Source organism: Mustela nigripes, chromosome 6 (assembly GCF_022355385.1).
Source record: "Mustela nigripes isolate SB6536 chromosome 6, MUSNIG.SB6536, whole genome shotgun sequence".
Taxonomy (NCBI): Eukaryota; Metazoa; Chordata; class Mammalia; order Carnivora; family Mustelidae; genus Mustela; species Mustela nigripes.
Genome location: NC_081562.1, coordinates 24,313,750 through 24,338,518, shown reverse-complemented (window position 1 = coordinate 24,338,518; position 24,769 = coordinate 24,313,750). Strand labels below are relative to the sequence as shown.

At 34.0% G+C, this 24,769-nt stretch overlaps 1 protein-coding gene across 3 annotated transcripts in view; it reads right to left on the bottom strand.

Annotated features, from left to right (window-relative positions):
• Window positions 1-5,197: 5,197 nt before the first annotated feature.
• Window positions 5,198-24,769, bottom strand: part of CDK17 (cyclin dependent kinase 17) — a 109,731-nt gene continuing 90,159 nt past the window's right edge. The window contains exons 6-17 of one of the 3 annotated variants that reach the window (XM_059402312.1): window positions 22,632-22,688; window positions 21,442-21,556; window positions 20,615-20,709; window positions 20,296-20,358; window positions 19,181-19,304; window positions 15,244-15,364; window positions 13,089-13,186; window positions 12,336-12,441; window positions 10,179-10,221; window positions 9,120-9,210; window positions 7,472-7,549; window positions 5,198-7,299 (exon numbers count right to left, since the gene is read on the bottom strand). In XM_059402312.1, coding sequence (XP_059258295.1) covers window positions 7,292-7,299; window positions 7,472-7,549; window positions 9,120-9,210; window positions 10,179-10,221; window positions 12,336-12,441; window positions 13,089-13,186; window positions 15,244-15,364; window positions 19,181-19,304; window positions 20,296-20,358; window positions 20,615-20,709; window positions 21,442-21,556; window positions 22,632-22,688 — 999 coding nt within the window. In that variant the 3' untranslated portion in view covers window positions 5,198-7,291. Of the gene's footprint in view, window positions 7,550-9,119; window positions 9,211-10,178; window positions 10,222-12,335; window positions 12,442-13,088; window positions 13,187-15,243; window positions 15,365-19,180; window positions 19,305-20,295; window positions 20,359-20,614; window positions 20,710-21,441; window positions 21,557-22,631; window positions 22,689-24,769 lie in introns of all 3 variants that reach the window. The other 2 variants (XM_059402310.1, XM_059402311.1) reach the window with 2 other exon arrangements.

Below are 24,769 nucleotides of genomic sequence, written 5' to 3'. Positions count from 1 at the left end.
TCCTAAGAAATAAGACAACCCCATCGTAAAATTTAAATGCAATTTCAAGGGACCCTGAATAGCCAAAACAATCCTGAAAAAGGACAAAGTTGGAAGACTCACTTCTTGATTTCAACACTTAGAAAGCTACAAGTAAGTAATCAAAACATTGTGGTAGTGGCAGAATGACAGAGTTGTAGACCAATAAAATAGAATCGAGAGCCCCCAAATTAACTCTTACATGTATGGCCAACTGATTTGCAACAAGGGTGCCAAGACCATTTAAGGGGAAAAGGGCAGTCTTTTTAACAAATAGTGCTGGGAAAACTAGACATTCACATGCAGAGGAATGAAATTAGATCCTTACTTTACACCATATACAAAAATTAACTCAAGACTGATCAAAGCCCTAACTGTAAGTATAAAACTCTTAGAACAGCAGAAAATATTCATGATCTTAAATTTGGCACTAGTTTCTTAAATATGCCACCAAGACCAGAAGTTAAAGAAAAAAAAATGATGTTGGATGTCATTAAAATGAGCAACTTTATGTATTAAAAGGACACCATCAAGAAAGTAAAAGACAACCCACAGAATAGAAAAAGTAACTGCAAGTCATATACCTCATATGCATCTAATATCTAGAATATATGAAGAGGAGAACCTTGGTGGCTCAGTCGGTTAAGCATCTGACTCTTGATTTCAGCTAAGGTCATGTCACGGTCATAAGATTGAGCCTCTCATGGGGATCTGTGCTCAGCAGGTTTGGGATTCTCTCCCTCTCCCTCTGCCCTTCCCCCACCCCATTCCTGCATGCCTTTCTAAAATGAATCTTAAAGAAAAAGTAGAATATGTAAAGAACTACAGTTTAAACTCAGCAAGAACAGTTCAAAAATGGGGAAAGGACTTGAATAGACACTTCTCCAAACTAGACGTACAAATGGCCAATAAGCATATTAAAAAGATATTCAATAAACTACTCACTAGGGAAATGCAAATCAAAACCACAAAGAGATACCATGTCATATGTATTATAATGGATATATTTTTTTTAAAAAAGGAAAATAAGTGTTGGCAAGGATGAGAAATTAGAACTCTCATACTTTACTACTGGGAATGTAAAATGGTGCAGTTACCATGGATCATCATTTGACGGTTCCTCAAAAAGGTAAACATAGAATTACTAAATGACTCAACAATTCAACTCCTCAAAGAATTGAAAACAAGGACCCAAACAGATGCTTGTATACCCAAGTTCATGGCAGCATTATTCGCAAAAGCCAAAAAAGTTCATGTGAAATCAACAGATAAATGTTTAAATGAAATATACATTTGAAGAGTATTATTCAGCCATGAAAGTAAGTAAAATTCTGATACATGCTACAACAGACATGAAACTTGAAAACATCCTAAGTGAATGAAAAAAGCCAGACACCCAAGGACAATTATGGTAAGACTCTATTTACATGAAATATCTATAATAGGCAAATTCAGACATAAGAAATAGAGGCATACCAGGGGTACCTGGCTGGCTCAGTTGGGAGGGGATGCGACTCTTGATCTCAGGGTTGTGATTCCAAGCCCCATGTTGGGCGCAGAGATATGCTGAAGTAAATAAATCAAAATAAAACTTAAAAGAAAAATTACAGGCCTACCTTGGAGATACTGCTGGTTTGGTTCCAGACCATTGCAATAAAGCAAATACCATAATAAAGCGAGTCAAATGAATTTTTTGGTTTCTCAGTACATATATAAAAATTATGTTGATACTACACTGCAGTCTTGTAAATGTGCAATTACTTCTAAAAAAAATACATACATTTGTTAAACACTTTATTGTTAAAAAATGCTAACCCATCTGAACTTTCAAGTGTGTCCTTTTGCTGCTGAAGGGTCTTGCCTTGATATTGATAGCTGCTGACTGATCAGGCTGATAGCTGCTAAAGGCTGGAGTGGCTGTGGCAATTTCTTAAAATAAGACAATGAAGTCTGCGGAAAGGATGGAAGAGTCTTTTCATGCTGTTATTTGATAGCAGTTTACTCACAGAACTTCTTTCAAAATTGGAGTCATCTTAAACCTCAATATTGCTTTATCAACTAAGTTTATTTATGTGATAGTCTAAATCCTTTGCTGTCATTTCAACAATCTTCATAGCATCTTCACCAGGAGTAGATTCCACCTCAAGAGACAACTTTGCTCATCCATAAGAGGCAACTTCTTGATCATTAAAGTTTTATCATGAAATTGCAGCAATTCAGTCACATCTTCCAGCCCCACTTGTAATTCTAGTTCTAGTTCTCTTGCTATACACCACATCTGCAATTACTTCTTCTGCTGAAGTCTTGGAATCAGCTTCTTCCAAACTCCTGTTAATGTTGATATTTTGACCTCTTCCCACGAATGTTCCTTCCATGTTCTCAATGGCACCCAGAATGGTGAATCCTTTCCAGAAGGCTTTCATTTTACTTTGCCCAGATCCATCAGAGGAATCACTACTATGGCAGCTATAGCTTTACAAGATGTATTTCTTAAAGAGTAAGGCTTTAAAGTCAAAACTTCTCCTTGATCTATGGGCTCCAGAGCAGATGTTGGGTTAGCAGGCATGAAAACAAGATGAATTTTAGCTGTCCATCTCCTTGAGTGCTCCTGGGTGATTAGGTGCATTGTCAGTGACCAATAATACTTTGCAAACCTTTTTCCCTGAACAGTAGGCTTTAAATATTCAGTAAATCATGCTATAAAGAGATTTGCTGTCATCCAGGCTTTGTTGTTTCATCGACAGAGCACAGGGGGAGTAGATTTAGCATAATTCTTAAGGATTTTCAGTATGGTCAATGAGCACTGGCTTCAACTTACAGTCATCAGCTGCATTAGTCTCTAATAAGTCAGTCTTTTTTTTTTTTTTTAAGATTTATTTATTTCAGAGAGCAGGGAAGGGGGAGAGAGAGAGACAGAGGGAGAGAGGGAGAGAAGTAGACTCTTCAAGTGTGGAGCCCAAGGCAGGGCTTGATCCCACAACCCTGAGATCATGATCTAAACCAAAAACCAAGAGTCAGATGCTCAACCAACTGAGCCATCTGGGCATCCCATTCAATCTTTTGAAACTCTGAAGCCAGGAACTGACTTCTCCTTTCTAGCTGAGAGACCTGATGGCATCTTCTTCCAAGAGAAAGCCATTTTGCCTATATTGAAAATCTGTTTAATGTAGCCACTTTCATTAATTATCTTAGCTAGATCTTTTGGATAACTTGCTGCTTCATCTTGCTCTTTTATGTTATGCAGACATCTTCTTTCCTTTAACCTCAGGAATCAACCTCTCTTAGCTTCAAACTTTTCTTCCGCAGCTTCTTCACCTCTCAGCCTTCATAGAACTGGAGAGAGAGAGGGCTTTGCTCTGGATTAGGTTTTGGCTTAAGGGCGTTTATAGTTGATTTGACCTACCCACACCAATAAAACTTATTCTGCATCAGCAATAAGGCTCTTTCATTTTATCATTTATGTGTTCACTGGAGTAGCTCTTTCAATTTCCTTCAAGAACTGTTCTTTTGCATTCACAGCGTGGCTAACTGGAGCAAGAGGCCTACCTTTCAGCCTATGTTGGCTTTTGACATGCCTTCCTGACTAAGCTTAAATTATTTCTAGCTTTAATCTAAACACAGAAATGTGTGACTCTTCCTTTCACTTGAACAATTACAGGCCACTTTAACTTTAGGGTTATTAATTGGCCTAATTTTAGTATTACATCTCAGGGAATAGAGAGGCCTGAGGAGAGAGAGAGAGATAGGGGAATAGCCTGTTGGTATAACAGTCAGAGCACACACAACATTTATCCATTAAGCTCACTGTCTTGCATGGGTGCGATCTTTGGCACCCCTAAAACAATTACACTGGTAATACAAAGGATCATTAATCACAAACCACCATAATAAATATAATAACAGAATCTTAAGTACTGTGAGAATTGCCAAAATGTGAGCAAATGCAGTTGGAAAATGGTTCCAGCAGGGTTGCCACAAACCTTCAATTTATTAAAAAATGCCGTATCTAGGGCACCTGGGTGACTCAGTGGGTTAAACCTCTGCCTTCAGCCCAGGTCATGATTCTCAGGGTCCTGGGATTGAGCCCTACATCAGGTTCTCTGCTTGGTGGGGAGTCTGCTTCCCCCTCTCTCTCTCTGCCTGCCTCTCTGCCTACTTGTGATCTCTCTCTCTGTCAAATAAATAAAATCTTAAAAAAATAATGCAGTATCTGCAAAGCACAATGAAGTATGGCACAGTAAAATGAATTATGCCTACACATTAGAGGTTACCAGGGGCTGTGGGGAGGGGGAAATGAAGGAGGATTTCTTAATGGGTATAGCGTTTGTTTGGAGATGAAAAATTCTGGACAAAGATATGGTAATTGCTATACAGAACTCTAATGCCACTAAACTGAATACTTACAATGGGTAAAAATGGCAAATTAAAACAAAACAAAACCATAAAAACAGAAGACCCAAAACAACTTCATGAATTTTCCTGGATCCAAAAGACAGATTATTGTAACATGTTAACAAGTAGTATTCCAAGTGTAATAAAGCATCAGATAGAATGGAGCCACTTCTATACACCTACATGTGTGTTAACAACAATGTGTGTTAACAACATCACTTGGAAGGAAAACAAAAAATGTGTGTTAACAACATCACTTGGAAGGAAAACAAAAAAGGTAACCTCTCTTACCTTTCAAACCATGTCAGTTTAAGATGAATCATAAGTGTTCAAGGTTCAAAATTTCTGAGATTCAATTCTCTTCACTGCAAAGTTTTCAGGATCTGAATGGTGGTGCTCAAGTATCAAAAAAAAAAAATCAAATTCCTTAATAAAATGAAGAACCATCCCTAGGACTTCCTAGGAAGAAGAATTTTATATAACTACTGGATGTATTTCTTCACCTTTTATATGTAAGAATATCAAACTTATGGATAACTATATGAAATTTGTAAAGTATCATTTATATAACCTATGAAATGAAAAATCTCACAGCTTTATAATTGAGTACTATCCTATAAATTTACAGTAAAGATTACTAAATGAATGTCCAGCACAAATATAAATTAAATATCGAAACTGGCAAGTTGAGACTTCATGATCTTAAAAATGAAACCATAAAGGAAAATGATCCCATTTTGCATAGCCTTCTTCCCCCCAGAAAGAACTGTGACTCAACAAAACCACATTTTAACAACATGAAGATCTTGTTATAAATTTCAAAACAAAATGGAGGAATTTCCACATAATATATATAACCTTCAAAGTACAATATTAATACATGTCTGTCAGTTAGAAATAACAGCAGTTTGTTAGGCTACAGGGTTTAACATAAAACCAATTTACAAATGTGAAAAGCAGTAGTGGTCTAATATTCACCATTATACATGAATCTGTTTCTTCCAGAAAATTATTTTAAAAATTAAAATTTCTGTATCATGAAATATTAAAATAACACCCAAACATGCCACAATCACTATTCACAAATAAAGTTAAAATGAAATATACAAAAGTTCACTTAATACTGTTAAATAGCAATAAACTACAAGATTTCCTGAACAGAAATGGTAGGACCCCTGAATGTTTTACAGTGAATATCAGGAAAAAAAAATTAAGTTATGATTATTTTTCATGATATATAAGCCAAAAATTTACATGACCATTTCAAAATATACCAATTAAGATTTTTAGTTTGTAAGATGCACTAAATAAACAAATGTCCTTAAAAGTTAACACAAATGCTTAAAACACTTACCAACACCAAGGTGTGTTTATGATGTTCAAAGAGATGCATAATTGAAACTGTAATATTTACTATCTCTGATAAACACATTAATACTTACAATGCTTTAAAACAATCCTCTAAGTTCTTTTTTCTCTCATTTGTATTTATCATGGCTCATTTCAAAGACATATTACAGCTTTTAGCTGATTCCAAGTGAATGTTATTAAAACATACAAATACACACAGAGCACCCCCCCAAAGGAAATAAATGGCTCCCCAAAAAAGTATCATCCCTTCTAATAAAATAATCGTATTTAAGATGAAAACAAGACCTCACATATTTCACTGGACTTGTATGGTTTAGTTTTAACTAAATTAAAGCACAATGGAAAATAGGTAAGTGTATTAGTATACACATATCCAATAATATGCAGTAAATATTATCTAAAATGAGGATAGGTAAAAATAAATAATTTCAGTGCTTTAATTTACTGGTATCTAATGTGAGATCCCCAGAAAGTAAGGTATTCACTTGCTTGAATCAACTTCTGCATCACATGCTTTCCTAAACATAATGTGCTCATCAATTTCTTAGCTACTCTACTTGCGGATGTTCAATAAAAAATTATATAGCATGAACTTAGAGTGTTCAAGATGGCTCACTTATTGTACTGTTAAGCAAAGCTAAATTTACATTCCAGGAAACACTGCAGTTTAATTTTAAAAACAAACAAGAAATGCAGCAGTAAAACAATTCATGAGGAGAAACAGATGCATTCACATCTAATAAAGCCACTGCAACTTCTTCAGGCATTTAACTGTTGTGTTAAATAAACAGACAGTAGTTATTTAGCAGCAATGATTTCGCAATAAATAATGCACTGTGTTTCTCAGTCCTGCACAAAAATTGCAGCTACAGTTACATCAACAGCTGTAACCTACTGGCTCTAATGGCAGAGAAGACCTTAAAACCAACTGTACAAAAAAATTGTCACACTGTGACAACAAATATAAAAACAATCTGTAGGTCTGAAATAAAAAGACTCCACTGTGAAGAGGACAGTGTAGACAAACGGAGATTCCAAGTCCACCAAAAGAAATAATTGCCTTCAGATCTGAGTCCTTGATTGATAAGAAAGGCTGGGGGCTGGGCTTGAAATCATTTTATCAGACTTAAAAGAGCATGCTCTGTCTTCTGTTCTTCCCATGTCCTAAAATATAAAGTCATTTTATGAGGCAGTTCAAGGTTCAGTTTTATCCCACATACAGTATTTGGTGACTCTAGGAAGCTAATGTTCCCACCAGCAAAACTAATGTTCCACGATAAGAGTGATCAGCACTGTCTTAAATGACCCTTTTGTTGATGGGGTCAGTCTACAGCTTCTATGCTTCGAAGTGATGAACCTGAAGACTAGGGAAGCACAAGATGTGTCTTCTGCCTCAGGTGCCAGGGATGGCGTGTGAAGTGATCAAGCCAGGCCACTTGTAAAAGGTCTTTGTGCCATCTGCAGCTTTCAGGATCCCTGACTTGAGTGAGTCAGATTTCTCTCTGAAGAATTACTGAGCTGCCCACATCATACAGAAAAGTGAGTACGTGCAATGCTAAACATACAGTTGTGGAATGCACTGTACATTAGTTTTTACATCAATAATTTTACCGATCAATTTATAAACCAAAAACTTGGTTCCACGCAAAATTTCATGATCGACACGTGAAATGGTTTATGACAAACACACCTGTCTCTGGATAAGAAGAATTTCGAAAACCCGGGTCCTTTTGCAACTGAATCTCTTTCAAACTGAATATTGATACACCTAAAATGTATAGACAAAAATTATCAGGTGAAGGTCTAACATTATTAAAACAAATATAACCCAACTACACAAAGAATGTTTAAAAATGTACATTGATTCAACATGAAACATTTATTATACATTTACAAGGTTACGGCACTCCTGAACTATTTTCCCCTTTGTGCCAATGTTTTGAGAAGAAAACCAAACGAAATAATCTCTCCTCAGAACATTTTCTCTCCAACTCTGTAGGTCTGAAATAAAAAGACCTGTCAATAATGCTTCTAATATGTTTCTTCTCAAATATGTACATACAGAGAATATACGCTCTCTTTATAGGACTTACTGGGGTTGGGAGACCTAATCAAAAGGTATTTCTTGATTTTTACTCTCTCTGTCCTATATCTTTCTCCCTATAATGGCACGAAGGTATCAGGGCGTCAACATAATGACAGACTTTCAGAAAAAAACAACAGGAGGGTTCCATACAACCCTAACTGGCCACCTCAAACTATCAAACTGGGCACTAAGTAATGAAACGCAAATACCATCTTAAAAAACACTTGTATTTCATCTTTCTCCTTTCCATCTCTGCCAGAGAGGTAATCTTCCATTAAAAAATATCCATATAATTTCTAAGTGAGAAATCTTAAGCATTGATTCCAATTAGCAAAACTCAATGAATCAATATTCTTGAGTTATAAATCAGAATGGGAAATTAATGAAAGCTTTTGGAATCTCACTTCCTAAATATCCTAACTCCCCATTTACTTTACTCGGTTTTAAAGTAAAATGTTGGAGTAATCTTTGAAAAGGAGGTTATGAGTGAAACGAAGCAGTTAACTCAGGCATGAGAAATCAGCTCTTTTAGTGACTGACAATATACTCACCACTGTCATGAGGATAGTAAAGTCAGAGTGACCATAGCAAAGAAAAATCATCTTTATATCTTCAAAAGAAAATACGTTCACAAGAAAACAATTTTATGTTTCGGCTATGCTTCATTACTCTTTGCCTGAAACCATTTTTAGAAACTGAATCAAAGCAATCCAGAATGGGCCTAATGACAATGTCTATCATCAGATGGCATTTTCCAATTTAAGTCCGGTAAGATTAATAACCCATACCTAAGTACTAATGATTTCTTACAGAGTAGTGGCAACGTGCTTAGTGTTAAAAGAAACAAGTTAATGGGGTGGTGCCTGGGTGGCTCGGACGGTTGGGTGTCTGACTCTTGGTTTCAGCTTGGGTCAAGTTCTCATGGGTTGTGGGGTCAAGCCCCACTCCAGTCCCACGTCCAAGCTCAGCGGGCAGTCTGCTTCAAGACTCCTTCTCCCCCTCCCCCTTATTCGCAGGGGCACGTTCTCACTCACTCACTCTCTCTAAATTAAGTAAGTCTTAAAAAAAAAAAAAAAAAGAAACAAACAAACAAATAAAAACATATGCAAATAAGACACTTCTCTTCAAGGAATTCTGATCTGTTTACAAAAAGACTAAAATCTTATGCTTAAAAACCAACAACAATCTCTTCTACCCCTAACATTGAACAAATGAAAATGAGGGGGCAAGAGGACTTTAGAATTTCTCTTACTTTCAGGTAAAGTATGTATTCTTGGTCCCAGACTTCGAAAGTATACATGTTTCATGGCCTCTTCTGCTGAAATCCTTTTCTTAGATTCGTACTGTGAAAAAGCAAAGAACTGCTTCATTAATGTTTTCTCTACACATATGAAGGGAGGCAGATTAGCATTTAGAACTACAATGACTGCTTTTTCAGAATCAATTTGGAGTACACCAGACACACACTAATGTGAGTTGTTACTGAGATTATGTAGTAAAGACTGTATCTCAGTTCCAAATTTCCAAGATGAAGTTGGATTTTCACTAAAAATTTAGATTACCTGTATTTTCTGAAGTGATAAAAAAATTTAAAAATCTCACCTTTGCTGTTCCTTTTCCTCATGAACACCAAAGGATCATTGGAAATATATCCAATACTTTTATGACGTATTATTAAATTACCTATTGGATACTCATTTCCCTTTTTTCTTTGATGAGATAATCTAGATTTGTTTAAGGTGTCCATGCTTCCAAATCCAGCAGATCAATCATGAATGATGACTGTTTTAAATTTAGGCTAACTATGATAATCTTGCTCCCCAATTCCCAGTCTCTCTTACAATTAATGTTCTGGCCAATGAGACTTGGGAAGAAGCTTTGCAGGGGTTCTGGAAAAGCCTTTGCTTTCCAGATACAAATGGACTATTATGGCTGACACCCTTATCCTCTCTTCTTACTGCTTTGAATAGAGGATATGAATGGTATTTGTAGGTCCAGCAGCCTAGAAGACTGTAAGTATAAAGAAAAAGAACATAAGATAATATGAATTACAGAGAACATGGCCTTGACATAGTTGATCAATGCCAGGAGGGGACTACCTCAGACTGTTTTGGGTCACAACAAGAGACCCATACACATTAAAAAAAGCCATCATTTATTATTATTATAATTCTACTTTAGCATATGCCTTAAGCATACCAGATACTACCATAAATAATCTTATTTAATGGTCATGACAAATACTTATTATTGACCCCATTCTATGGATGCAGAGAAATTGAGGTTTAATGATTACAAAGATGTAACTTACCTGAAGAAACTTTGTTATTAGCTCGATTCCCTCAGAGTCTAATCTAGAAACAACAAAAAACAAGTAGCAATTTATTCTTTTATCTTAGCCAATAGTAACTTTTCAAATAAAACTATTTTCCAAGGTTTTAATCTGCTAACTTCAAGTGCTCTAAAACAGCCACTCTTACTACTTTCAAATAGACTCAAATCTGTTTTATCCTTAGAAGACTTATCTTGCCACTTGTTTCTTAAAAACTGGGCTTCAACTCAAATTTTCAATAATGAAGAACAAATTATATAATTAAAATAATTTTTTAAAATCACCATCCATCTCAACATAATCCCTATTATCACAAAAGCTTAAGTTAAGTGTATCAATTTCATAGTGTTCCACTATAGGCAAGATATAAAAGCATCATTTTCTTACTGTATAGGTGAGAGACAAGTGACTCCAAATGTATCACTGTGGTTCACCATAAAAACAGATGATTCATTCAGTACATTTTTATAGGGTAGTCTACTGAGAACTGGGTACTAGAACCTATAAAGTTCAATTTAAATATGCCACAATGACATCATAAAACTTAATTAAAAATTAGGGCTACAAAATCAATGAGGTAGTCAATAAAGATAAAGAATTATAGTGATGAAATCAATATAATAAGTAGTAGAGGACTTAGGGACTATTTTAAAGGGATAACCTCTTGATCAGAAATCACAGGTTCTATTTTGCATGCCTTTCACTGGGAAAAAGCACAATTATGAATAAAGAAATATTTCCCAAGTGCTCTTAGTGGGTACTGTGGATGCTGTGGCCTAGACATTCTCCAGACTCTTTTAATTCTAGTGGTTTGCCTTCTGACAAATATCCAGAGCTCCTTGGACATAGACAAACTAGGGGCTAAGGTCACAGAGAATCTGCTTTAAAGAACAGCTTCAACTTTCTGCACTGGACACTACAATAGCATGCATTATATAAATGACAAAAATAGGATTTATGCTACTTAGAAGGAAGAGATATGCACAAAAAGCCCCGCACATAGTGTTATTCTTCCTAAGAAAGTCTACTTAGAATGTTATTAGTTGCTATAGTAACAATAAGAACATCAATTCACATAAATACTTGAAAAATATTTTTGGTATCAGAACTGTTTTTTCTACTCTCTCTAGCTTGAGAATAAATGGAACTAGAGCCAAGTGTGTTACATCATGAGCAATATGAATGGCTTTTGATTAAAACAGAGATTGACCTTATTTGGTATGTATGACCTTATTTGGGTATACTCTATTTTTTTAAGGGATCATAAAAAAACACAGTCAAAGGGGTTAGTTATTGGGGCTCCTGGGTGGCTCAGTGGGTTAAGCCGCTGCCTTTGGCTCAGGTCATGATCTCAGGGTCCTGGGATCGAGTCCCGCATCGGGCTTTCTGCTCAGCAGGGAGCCTGCTTCCCTCTCTCTCTCTCTCTGCCTACCTCTCCATCTACTTGTGATTTCTCTCTGTCAAATAAATACATAAAATCTTTAAAAAGAAAAAAAAAGGGGGGGTTAGTTATTCTTTGTTACTTATTGAAAATATAATAATTCTATAAGCAGAAATGTTCTGACTGAAATTTTAATGGGGGTTTTAAACGGATCTGGGGGTAGATTTGAGAAACTTTAATGAAATGGCCACCATTAAGGATGTGAGGGGTCAGAGAATTTACATCCCTCAAATACAAATCATGTCATTAACACTGGCCAAATACTGATGGGTTATCTTGGGTCAGAGTCAAGATTTCACTTCTAACACTTAGGTTTTTAAAGAAAATACAGAATAATTCTGTAGGAAGCAAAACAAAAATTCCATCATGGTCTTCATGGTACTGAATACAGCATTGACCAATGTCTTCTTTCTGACAAGCTGAATAATCTACATAAACTCTAGAATTCTAATATGGATGTTCTATATTCATTTTATTTATAGCTCAATTCTGTGAGTTATGTACCCTGGTCTCTGAATTATAAAATTAATCTGACAAAAGGAAGAAATTCATTTAAATTAGATCCTAAAATATCTAAGAACTCTATGTGTATTATATATTTTTCCCTGAATCCTTACTGTGGCTAATGCTTCAAGAAACTGGAAAGAATAATGAGGGTTTTCCCCCTTTAACTTAAAGAAAAAGAAAAAAAATACCTGGGTGCATGGTTAATCAGAGGCTGTGGTTTGTATTTTGGAAAGTTGTAGTTCTTGAACTCATCATTTGAAGAAACACCTGGCCAAGTTTCCTGAGATGGTGTTCCTGAATTAAAAAAAAATAAATTTCTATTTGTAAATATATAAAAATTTATATATACACAAATATATATAAATAAGCAGAACTAAGAAAGTATCTTAAAGAACAATTTACATTTAGTAGCTGATTTGACTATTTCAACTGAAAGCAAAATGACAGAGATAGTAAACACATATTGACTTTTTTGGGGACTATGCAATGATGCCATAAAAATGATGATGCCTAATTGATACCTAACCTAGAAATACTTCCTAATAAGCTAAAGATCAATTTTATAGTATTCTCTTCTCTGTTCTTGCATACAATTTTTAATGCAAAGGCAGAACTTAGTAAATGAAAAGGAGAAGTTACACAGAAGCCTCTATAATTACGCTGATTATAAGTCTTTTCTCCGTAATCAGTTTTTTTTTTTTTTTTAAAGATTTTATTTTTAAGCAGTCTCTACACCCACCATGGGGCTTGAACTCACAACCCAGAGATTAAGAGTCCCATGTTCTACTGACAGAGACAGTCAGGTGCCCTAACTAATTATAATTCTTGTGACAGCTATCCTAGTCTCAGTACCAAATTTTTAAAAATTTTTAAAAACATATAGTCTTATCTAGCTAGCCACAAATGAAGGAAACAAATTACTGAGAAAATATTTCAATTACCGAGCAGTCGGAAAATCAAGTGCAGTTCATCTTCCACCGTTGAGCCTGGAAACAGAGGTCTTCCAGAAGCCATTTCAAAGAAAATGCAACCAACACCCCTTTAAGAGATATCATAAAAAAAGGAAATAAATAAGCAATCCATTTACATATTATGAAGAAAATTATCTTTTCCTTAAGACTGCCTCTGGAGATGGACAATTTTGTATTAGCCAGCTAGAAAACCTCCCACAGAGAGATTTTTTTCAGCTCGAACTAAGTTAATTTGTTAATGTAGCCTTTTTGTCTCAACTTCTATATTGCTTTGTCCATTCCTCCATTTCCCCTCCTCTGTCCTGCCTTAAAATGTCCAGTTCTCTTCTGCCTGACCCTTGAAGAAAAACATCGCTAATAGTGATTTAATGCCTATTACGTATTAGATAGTAGGCAGCAGGGATAGGGAGAATCATATGATTCAAGATACCTCTATGCAGGAGCAGAGGTAGAACATTCAGGTGCCAGGATGGCGAGTATGTATGTGTGTGAGAGAAGGGAAAAAAATGAATGGGGATTCAGTGGATGAACACTATCTTCTAGAATCCATGTCAATACCTTTAATACATAGTCCCTTCTGTTAAAGGACTCACAATCTAAACACTGTATGTAAAATTTTACATATTAAAACGGTATACAAAAAGTTACAATGATGGAGCCACTATGTAAAACAGTATGGCTGTCCCTCGAAATAATTTAAAATAGAATTACTATATGATCCAGGAATTCTACTCCTAAGTAAATAGCAAAAGACCTGAAAAAGTCTCAAAGACATATTTGTCACTCATGTTCATAGCAATATTACTCATAATAGTCAAAAGGTAGAAATAGCCCATATGTCCACCGACAAATGGATAAACAAAATGTAGCATTCATGTATCATGATTATTCAGTCTTAAAGTCAAATATCTCTACAACATGGATGAAACTTGAAGACAATTATGTTATGTGAAATAAACTAGTCACAAAAGGACAAATGCTATATCATTTTTCCCCTATTAGGTGCTTAGAAATGTCAAATTCACAGAGACAGAAAGTAGAATGGTGGTTGCCCATGGCTGGAGGGAGGAGGAAATGGGGAGTTGCCTAATGGGTACGGAGTCTCAGTTTCGCAAGATGAAAAAAATTTCTGGAGTGTAAGGTTGCATAACAATGTGAACGTACATAATGCCAAAGAACTATACAACTAAAATGGGTTAAGATGGTAAATTTTATTTTATGTATATTTTACCACAATTTAAAAAATAAGTTTAAGATGTTATATAAAATTATATATAATTGTTCAATGTAAGACAACAGAAGGAAGCATATGACTTATCATTGCGTTAGTCAATAAATCCAACCACATTTCAGAGCAAGGGATTTGTCATTGGATGCTAGGTTGTATTCAGGAAGGATTTATGAAAAGCTGCGTTTTTAAGGTTCAGGCACAGAGATGCACAGCAGGTATTCCGGAAGGGTGGACTGGTATGAATGTAAGTGCAAAGGTGGGAAAGCCCAGGTTATTTCTGAGGGAGTATTCATATAGACGAACAGTCTAATATAAGTTGAAAAAGATAGTTTAGAGACGTCTTACGGAGATCATTAAGTATCAGATTGATGAATTATACACCTTACTCTATACGTAAAAAATGGGGAGGCAGCAAAGGTATTTGAGTAAAGAAATGTCATGATCAGAGTGGGATAAGAGGAAGATAGCTACAATATTTTATTATTCTTAGATCAATTTAAGGCCAAGTGGATTTTTATGAATATTAAATGGTAAGGATAGTTTTAGTTTAAACTACAATGTACTAAACATTCTTCTAAATGCTTTATATGCATTATCTCATTTGGTCTTAATATTATCCACAGAACAGCCTTTTAAAGTAGTTATTGTTATTATTCCCATTTCCTTAAATGAGGAAACTGAGGCAAGTCCAGTAATTTGAGTAAGATTATTATATAGTTGTAAGTGGCAGAACTGGTAAACCTAGGTAATCTTACTCATGTGTCAAAACTTTTAATTATTGCTTATATTGTCACTCTTTAAAGTAATATCTCCTTAAAAGTCAAATATCTATTAACATGCCCTATGTTAATGGCTACATTCTTTCAAATGGCAATAACATCTGCATGTATTTACCACATGTCAATCTGTGTTGAGTACTCTGAGGAACCGAGAAGCACATCAGGTGGCCGGTACCACAGTGTGACGACTTCATTGGAGTAGGTCTTTGTGGGAACTGACTTGGCTCTGGCTAGCCCTTCATAGGGAAAAGAAAATAATTTAAAAATGTCTATAATGGACTTTCCAACCCATATCTTTACCATGACTTCAGTCAAAAGGATGTTTGAGACAGCTGTCTAGTTTCCTAAAGTTTAAAAAATCAGTTTTATGAATTTTTTCCGAATATGCATGGTTTTGTGTAAGCAAATCCTTATGTAATTAAATAATAACAATTCCACAATCAGAGACTATTTTTATTTGTATGCATGTGACTATACCTGATATAGTGCCTGGGTTAATCTAAACTTAAGATACTTGCCTTCTATGAATCATGGTGCCAAAATTATTTCCAAGTAGAACTTAAATTAATGCCAAATAGGCCAATGAGACAGAGATAGAGTTTTACTTCTTATACCTACAGGCTTCTGTTACCTGTTTTTAACCTGATTCCAACTTTCATTTGTTATAACAATTTTAGTTTTCTTAGACTAAATTACACTGCTATTGTGTACTTTAAGCTATATTTAAGAATGATTTTAAATAAAACGGACCACACTGCGTTTGGCTAACTGATGAAAACCATATGCCATTCCTTTGCCAATTTAAAATGGAATTCACTGATTATCTAGAAATAAAGGCAAAGAGTTACAACTTTATCTCTTGAGCCACTGATGTGAGAGTTGTTTTTACTACCTTTAAGCCTCCAAATTCTGATCGCCTGAAGAAGTAACTATGAAAGATACCTGAATATGAATTTATTCTAACATATAGCCTATTTCAAATAAAAAGGAATAATTCATTTTTAGACTGTGATTTGTTATGTATAACTTTTAATATTTGATTAAAATATTACATATAAAAATATCATTAAAGAATAATTACTTTATTAAACTGGATAAAGGCACTCAAAACCAGAAATTTAAATAGTTAGGCAGCACTCATACTATTTTTGTTTAGTATAACAGCTAAGGAGTGTAACTGGAACAATGCTGACACTATCTTATTTAATTACAAGTCTTACTCTACCAACCCAACTTGGTAAAATAAGTTCAACAAATTATTTTCCTACCAACTTTGGTAGCAAGATGTGGACAGCTTTCTAATATCTCTTCCTGATATTAACAGTGGGTTATGTGGGAACAAAAGACAAGGCCACAAATTTGCTTATTCTATAACAAATAAGCATAGCATCAAAGCAACTACAAGTTACAGTTTTCACAGTACCTTACTCTCTTGCTCCTGAGACATTCTGAACTAGGGTGCTTGTTCAAACAGACTCCTAGTTCACAATTAGAATTTCAATATTGATATGAAATGAAATAATCTCTTCCAAACCAAATTAACTGTGATAAAGTATATTTACAGAAGCCATTTTCTATTATTAATGAAAATGTTTGTCTATATTAGTACTTCCCTAGATCTGAATTTCATCAATCACAGCAAAAAGGATAAAATTTTCATAGAGATCAAGAACAATTTACAATAAAATACTCAAAGTTATATGACCCTCCATTACTTGCGGTCAAGTATATTTACTATGTAACCAATAAAAAATAAATAACTAAAAGCAGAGTTGAAACTGATTGTACTATCTCATGGAATAATCAGAATTTCTCGATGGCTTGTAAAAGTTAAGATTTGCTTGGCTTGCTTTGTTAGAAGCAAAATTTAAAGCACTCAGAGCATTCCCTCCAAAAAGTAAAATTTTGCATTTCTAATAGGCAAACAGGGTTTCTCTATCACTGCTATTCATTTTAGGATTAAGTAAGGAGCAGTAGTAAATGCAGCTCAGCAAACAAAACAAAACCAAGCCAAAAATAAAAACACAGAACGAAATAAAGAAAATAAAAACTACAAGGAAAATAACAACATCAACTGTGCTCAAAAGACTATATAATATACATCAACATATGCAAATATGCTACTTTATAGCATACTTTCAAACAGTAAAGTTAAATGAGTAAAAGTTAGGAATTTCCTGAACAAATTCACCACCTAGTGAATTTTTAATGTTATTAACCAAGCAATACTTGAAACACTTATATTTTTAAATGTAATACAATATTCCATAAGTAAAACTACTATTACCACTTACAAAAAAAGATTAGGTGCTAATTGTGAAAACGGCACAGGCTTTTTAAGACCATGTTCTATTACAGTACTGTAACTCTCAAAATATAGAATATTTTTAAAAAAACCCTAAAAACAAAAATTACTATAGTTTCTTCAATATAAAAAAATTTACTTCCTAGAAGCAAAAAGAACATGTAATCTCATTAAAATCGGGTTACCTAAAAAGACAGATAAACAGCATTAATTAGTTAATAAGCACACAAATACAAAGTCTTGGTGGCAAGCATATTAAAGAAACAACCTTTCAGTAGTGGCATTTATACTGTTTAGTCTTGGGACCCCTTTTATTAAGATTTAAAATTATTGAGGACCCAAACAGCTTTCATTTAAAATCACCAATTATATATTGACATGAATTTTTATGAAAAAGATTTTTTCTAAAGGAAAATAAAAATTAGTACAAATGGTCTTATTCATATTTTTGCAGTCTATTTTAAAAGAAGACTCTTATATTCTCACAACTGCTTTTGCATTCAATCTGTTGTGATAATGCTGCCTTGACTGAATTATATATACGAAGAGAAGCAGATCTCACACAGATCACACAGGCATGAAGCTAGAAAGAGGAAGAGAATTTAAACAGCCTTTTCTGAAAACTGCATATTCTCTGAAACTACACCAATTTTAATTTCTTAAAGATTATGTGGCAACTGAAATTATATTAGTAAACTTCTCATACCGTTTCATTCAAATTCATTGGTCTATCTTGCACTTTAAGTGAATCTTTTACCCAAGCATGATTCTATAATATCATGTAAGTACTAGTCATTTGGGAAATATTGATTCCCTATGTTATACAGATATTCCAAATGCTTACAGATTTCTAAACATAACAAAAAGACCGTATTTGTTAGTATCACCACTGATCTCACTAGTAAACTCTTCAAGTAAGGGGAAAATACTGAGCTCAAAGGGGCAGATTCAAATTTCCAAAACCTGATTTTTGCTTGAAAACTCAAACCTTCCTATTGGCAAGAAATACTTTCAGTTGTTTTCCTTGAAGTGACAGGCTCACTTCATTTCCAAGAAAATGTGTACCAAATATACCTAAGTCTGAGACCCCAGTTTGTCCATCAGTCATTTTTGTCAAGTCTTAAAAAAAAAAAGTTAGTTCAGTTTGCACTCACACAAGCACTATTCCTTGAGAGAACCATAGTATTACCATGTGTAGTAGATGGGTTTTACGTATACGTCTCATTTCATCACATAAAATACTAAAAAGACATGTACTTAAAGATGGAAATTTAATAAACTTAATGGGTTTTACTGCTTCATCAAATACCATTTTATATGTAACTGACACTTTTTTCCTCCAAGTGTATACAGTGGTGAAGAACACAATGACTACTAAGTACAATTTGGTGCTTAATTTATACTAACGTTACCTACCAGTAGCTTTACCCCTTACTGCTTTTGGACCATCACTGCAAATATTAACACAGTGAAAAAGTCAAGTAAACATTTAGTATAATTTTGGTAATATGCACCTTTGGAGATGCCCTGAAAGGGTGTCAGGATGCTTAGGGGTCTAAAGACCATACTTGGGAATTAGTGCCTTCTGGCATCATGAACATAACTCACCCACCAAAGTTTTATCAAGCATCTTACTCAGTGGCCTACAGAATTTCCAAACCACATAAAAGAAATCACACAGTGTCAACAGTTGTTCTTATAAATGTAACCACTTGGAACGATTTACAAATATCTCACACATCCATACCAAAATCTGCTAGCTTTAATTCTCCTTTTTCATTAATTAGTAGATTCTGTGGTTTCAAGTCTCGGTGTAATACCTTTCTTCTGTGGCAATATGCCAAACCACGTAGAATTTGGTATAAAAACAGCTACAGAAACAAATGAATAGAAATCAGTCTTACAAGTAATAAGATACACTTTAGTAAGCATGTTATGGTAAACAAAAAGCAACTGGCCTAGAAGAGTCAAAGAAAAAAACCTGCATCCTTAAGTACAAAGCCTTTCCTTATATAGTTGTTCTCCAAATTTTACAATTTATTATTCTATTTGAAGCATCTATCTATTTTTCTAGTCTGACAATTTCTACAAAAATAAACACTGAAAATAAAATGAAATGAAACTTTGTATAGTAATAGTCCATTTGTTATAGAAAATGATTTAAAATAAATATATCCTCATAAGTTTATAGCCTACTAAGGCTTATAATTTATGATATTCTGGCAAAACAACTAACCAACATCTCCCCCCCACCCCCCACCAAAAAAAAACCTGATCTGGGACAGTGTTGTTAAAATAAGGCATTGGAACTGGTGGTTTTATAAAGATTCTGAGGTGTCAAAGAGAATGGTGCTGCATAGCTCTGGCAAATTACGTGCTATAAAAATAACCTAAACCAGCTTCTATCACCCACCCTCTGGGTACTTTACTTTCTGCACCTCCTACACAGCCTTCAAAATCTGCTATGATTCAGAAAAGGGAATTAGCACTGTAGAGCTCTGAATGACTCTCTGAAAAAAGCAATTCCAATAAAGCTAATGGTAGACTTTTTTTTTGGTAGAAAAAGGGATGTGGAACACAGAAGGTCTTCGATTCTATGGAGTTGACAACAAAGAGCTTCAAGTACAGAGGATTCAAGAATGTATCTCCAGTTTACTTGTAGGTGAAAAATAGAGCATTAGGACATTAACAAGCCAGGGCAGGAAGCTGAACAACAGGCCTGAAGAAATTCTAAGCAGCAGTTTCCACACACTACATATTTGCATGTTTTGAAAACTCTAAAATTACTATTTCTATATATTCCTGTTACTTTCTATGTTTGAAAAATATAAGGGCTATTTAAAATGACACACTAAAACATACCTTTACATTGTGCATACTCATGATGTTTCCACAGTCGTCCATGTACTGTTTTAGGTCTTTATCCTGAAAAAATACAGTACTTTACTATGTGATACGTACTTCTCAGAAGGCATGGCTGATTTACTCAATACTATTTAATTTTTAAAAGTGTTTTTTCCTTTGAGTAAAGATATTAAATGTGCAACACATAATTCAATTATGTGCAACACAAAATTAATTAAGTATCAATAATTCAACAGCTATGCCCTGGAGCTGTTAACTCAATTTCCTATGTCTTATTATTGTAAAAGTACATACTGAATTTTCGTTAAATGCTTACCAGATACTCAAAGACCAGAGTCAAAGATTTATCTGTATGAACAATGTCATGTAAGGTTACTATATTTGCATGTTTTAGATCCTTTAATAGTGAAACTGCAAAAAAAAAAAAAAAAAAGTCAATTACTCAGTCTGTGGTAGCCATACTATAAAAATCTGAAGTTTAACATAAGAACGGAGTTTAAGATTCTCTTAAGTGTAAAATAAAACTTCACCAATGCAATCTATAGTATAAATTATACTATCTATAGTATAGTATAAATTTTAACAGAATCATTTTTTATCTTTCATTTTATGGCTTTGGGTTTATTTTTAATACTTCAAACTGTTCCCAATGTTACAATAATATTCTCCATAATATCTTCTGTTTTTTCCTCAAATATTAACTTATTGAGACATATAAGATTAATTTAGATGTAGGTTAGGATCCCTCCAAACTGCTTATGAGTTGCTTCAAGCCATTTTCTAGATAATCTAGCTTAAAAAAAAAAAAATGGTATCCTGGTATTTACTTTCTGTGTTTATTAATTTATAGTTTCCTTACCCCATTGATAATACATAACATTTCCCAATGTCAAATACTTATCCAGGACAGTAATTTTTAATGACTTCATAGTATCTCACTGTATGATAATAAAAAATACTGTTAAATATTTTGACTTTAAATATTAGCTTTTTAAATGTCTAAATATATCTCCCAGTTATCTATGTCTGAGCTCTTTCTACTTACAAAAAAAAAACAAACAAAACTCTTGATATGCAGCTTTGGTTTTAAAACATTCTATATAAATTCTTTTATTCATTTTGCTCACAAAGATCAAATTTTACCTTCTCTTATAGCCGTGCAGGGTGCACCTTCTTCATGTTCCAACCGGATCTCTTTTAATGCCACCAAATTCTCTGTCAATTTACTTCTTCCTTTATATACTGTCGCATATGTACCCTGTAAAATATATTTTTGAAAGACACATCAAAATATCCTGAGTCCATCTATAGCACCTATACAATAAAGAGCCCTAACTAAATTCCCAATTTGTAATCATAGGTTAAAGTCCATTTTGCAAGGAAAACTCTACAATGTCTTGACTTGGTTTTCTTATAGCTAAGAGGACTTTCAGTACCATATGCAGAGCTTTCATATTCTTAGAACCCTATGGAGTGCCTCAAGGTATGAAAACCTAGAGAGAATATCTGATTAGTAACTGGATCAGTAGCTTTAGAATCAAAGATACTTTACCTGCAGTGGTATGTGGACTTTGAGGCAACTAATTGAGCATATTAACTGAAAACTGAAAATGTAACTGACATGTTAAATTAGAAAAATTTAATCAGATCTCAGAATTCTCAGAATTTGCATACATTCACTCTCCTTTCTCTCCTTTAAAGAACAAGTATATCCAAATATATTCTACAGGAGATTTTTTCTATCATTGCCAAGATAGCCCACAAATTCTCTTAAGCTTCCCTATTAGCTAATTCCATTATCTTCTGCCTGGCCCTTTCTCTCTGGGGGGGAAGACCACTTCGAAATTAGTCAGGACTAGTATCAAGTTCAAGAAAACCAAGGTCTTCTTAGCCAAAAATTTCCTTAACTTTCAGTAAGATGTGTCTTCATCTTTAGAAATAAAATATTGACTTCTCACAGGTTTGAACTCATTTAATTTTCCATATGACAGCACAGACGGCAGACTACCAGGAGGCTAACAGATAGATGCCTATTTTGTTACCAAGAAAGCTTTTATTGCTTCAATAAAAGATTACAAACTAAAAAAAAAAAAAAAAAAAACCTCATTTCCTTTCAAATTGATGCCATAATTTCAAGAATTGAAGGTTTTCTTCCTTCTAACATTCTGTGGCCTTTTCTGTACAAGATATAATCTTTTAGACAACAGTGCTTATATCCGCGCCCCCGCCCCCGCCCCCCGGTTGTAAAAGTCTGTGGACTGACTGTGGACTTCGGATAATGAACAAGAAAAAAAAAAAGGTGTTTTATATTATTGAAATAAATATTTGCTTACCTCTCCAAGCTTTTCCAATTTGATATAGGTTTCCATTTTTCCAAACCCAATTTCTGACTGAAAGCAAACAATTATAAATTTAGTATTCTTAAAATTTCAATCTGTCCCTTCCTCGATTTTTTTTTAATATCATCCTTTTTCTTTTTAAAAAAGAGTGTACTTTATTTTTATTATTCTTCTAAGGTAAGCTCCACACCAAACATGGGGCTTGAACTCATGACTCCCAAGATCAAGAGTCACATGACCTACCAACTGAGCCAACCAGGCACTCCTCTTCCTCAACTTCTGAAACTTTCCTGATCTAAAGAGTGTCTTGAAATAGAAAAATCTGATTATAATTAAATTGTTAACATCTGTCAAGTTTTAAAATACATCCAATGTTGAACATTCAAGGGTTCTAAAACATCAAAGTACCCAATTTAAAAAAAAATCATCTTTTTATATAGATTGGTTAACATTCTGCTAAGAAAAAAATGTTTTCATTTAAGGCCCTGAGATTTAAGATACCACCGGCATTTTAAGATACTAAAGAACTTTATAAAAGACAACTACATGATTTCCTTTTTAGCAAAACTGCAAAGTAAGTAATTTTCCTACATATTTTCCTTCACTAATCTTCGACTTCCCTAGGAAAGCCTGCAAACAGCAAAATACTACTTGTTTCAGGTTTTCTAACCAAAATGCAATGAAAAAGACAAGTGCCAGTCACACTCCATTATGGATCAGGAAACTAACGCAGAAGTAGTTAAATCTAAATCTGACACCCCTACTCTTTCTCAAAAAGTCCTTAAATATAAGTTTGTAAAACCACTGCTTTTAAACCTTGAGCTTGTTTGCCTCATTTCTGTATGGAGTCAATAAACGAAGTAGATGGAATACACCCAAATATGTAATGGAAACTTAGCATTTAAAAACTAAAAACAAAAAGCCTCAACAAAAAAATTTAAGGAAAAAGAAAAAAATACAGAGACGAAAACTTAGGGATTGAGAAAGCAGCAACAGATAAATTAAGAATTTTCTTAAAATTGCTTTCTCTTACTCCTTTGTAGGTCCTAGAAAAGGCAATAGTCTAAAGATTCACTTCTCATTGAGAATGGTGTCACGCCCTTTAAAAAAATAGCCAGTGAAAGGAAACAATGTTTTTTTATACACAATCTTGGCTTTCAAAGTTGTATAAATAACACTGGGTCCTTAAATACTATGTTTTAGTCCAATTCTAAAGGTTCAAATATGCAATTTTTCCACAGGTGTTGAATAAAAAAAAACAGTACTTGACAATTTGACTTAACATCACTTACCATGTTGGTAGGGTAAATTGCCCAAAGTTGAAAGGCCAAAAATAGCACAGGTCCCCCAAATAAGCTGTTATCTTTATAAATTAAATTTTATTGTTTTTAGTAAGGCATAACTGATGCATCTTTAATCCTTTTGTTACAATGATTTATATCATGTTAAAAACCATGAGGAAAACTGTATGTCTAACAGTACATAATTCAATTTTGCTAAACTAATAAAAACTTCAGTCACAGGTGGTATTAATGGATGACTGCAAAACTTTTTGCCCTCTCTAAAATTCTTCTCACTATGTGGTATTTTTAAGCAATTTTATTAAAAAAAAAAAATGAGATTCTGGAACTGTCACACACCATCCACCCATGTACACTGTCTTATATGTGACTGAGAGATACTAAGTCCTTGCTTTCTATTATCAGTAACTGCAGAATAATAAAAACTACAACAGGTAACACTTTCCAAATACAAATGGAGTTTTTTAACTTTAATAGGGAAAATGTGGCAAATAGCCCACTATCTGGTACATGAGAGCCTGATCCTGAATAGTCTTTTAGTGTTTTATCTATTGCCTATTGAGCTAGGATCACAAATAACTACTTTGAAAAAAAGGTAATTGCTAGGGTCACATAAACTATGGTAAAATGTGTTTATTTTCTTAGACCTATCTCTAGAATTCATGAAACTCACAAATATGGGACTACTGCACTTCTGCCATGAATTTTAAGTTTTGTGTCCTATCTTACATGAAGGGGAAAAAACTGTATTAGTAATAAATGGAAACTAGTATAAACAAAACAAAGAAGGACCCTGAGAAAAATAAAAATATCTTACAATAATTAGAACCA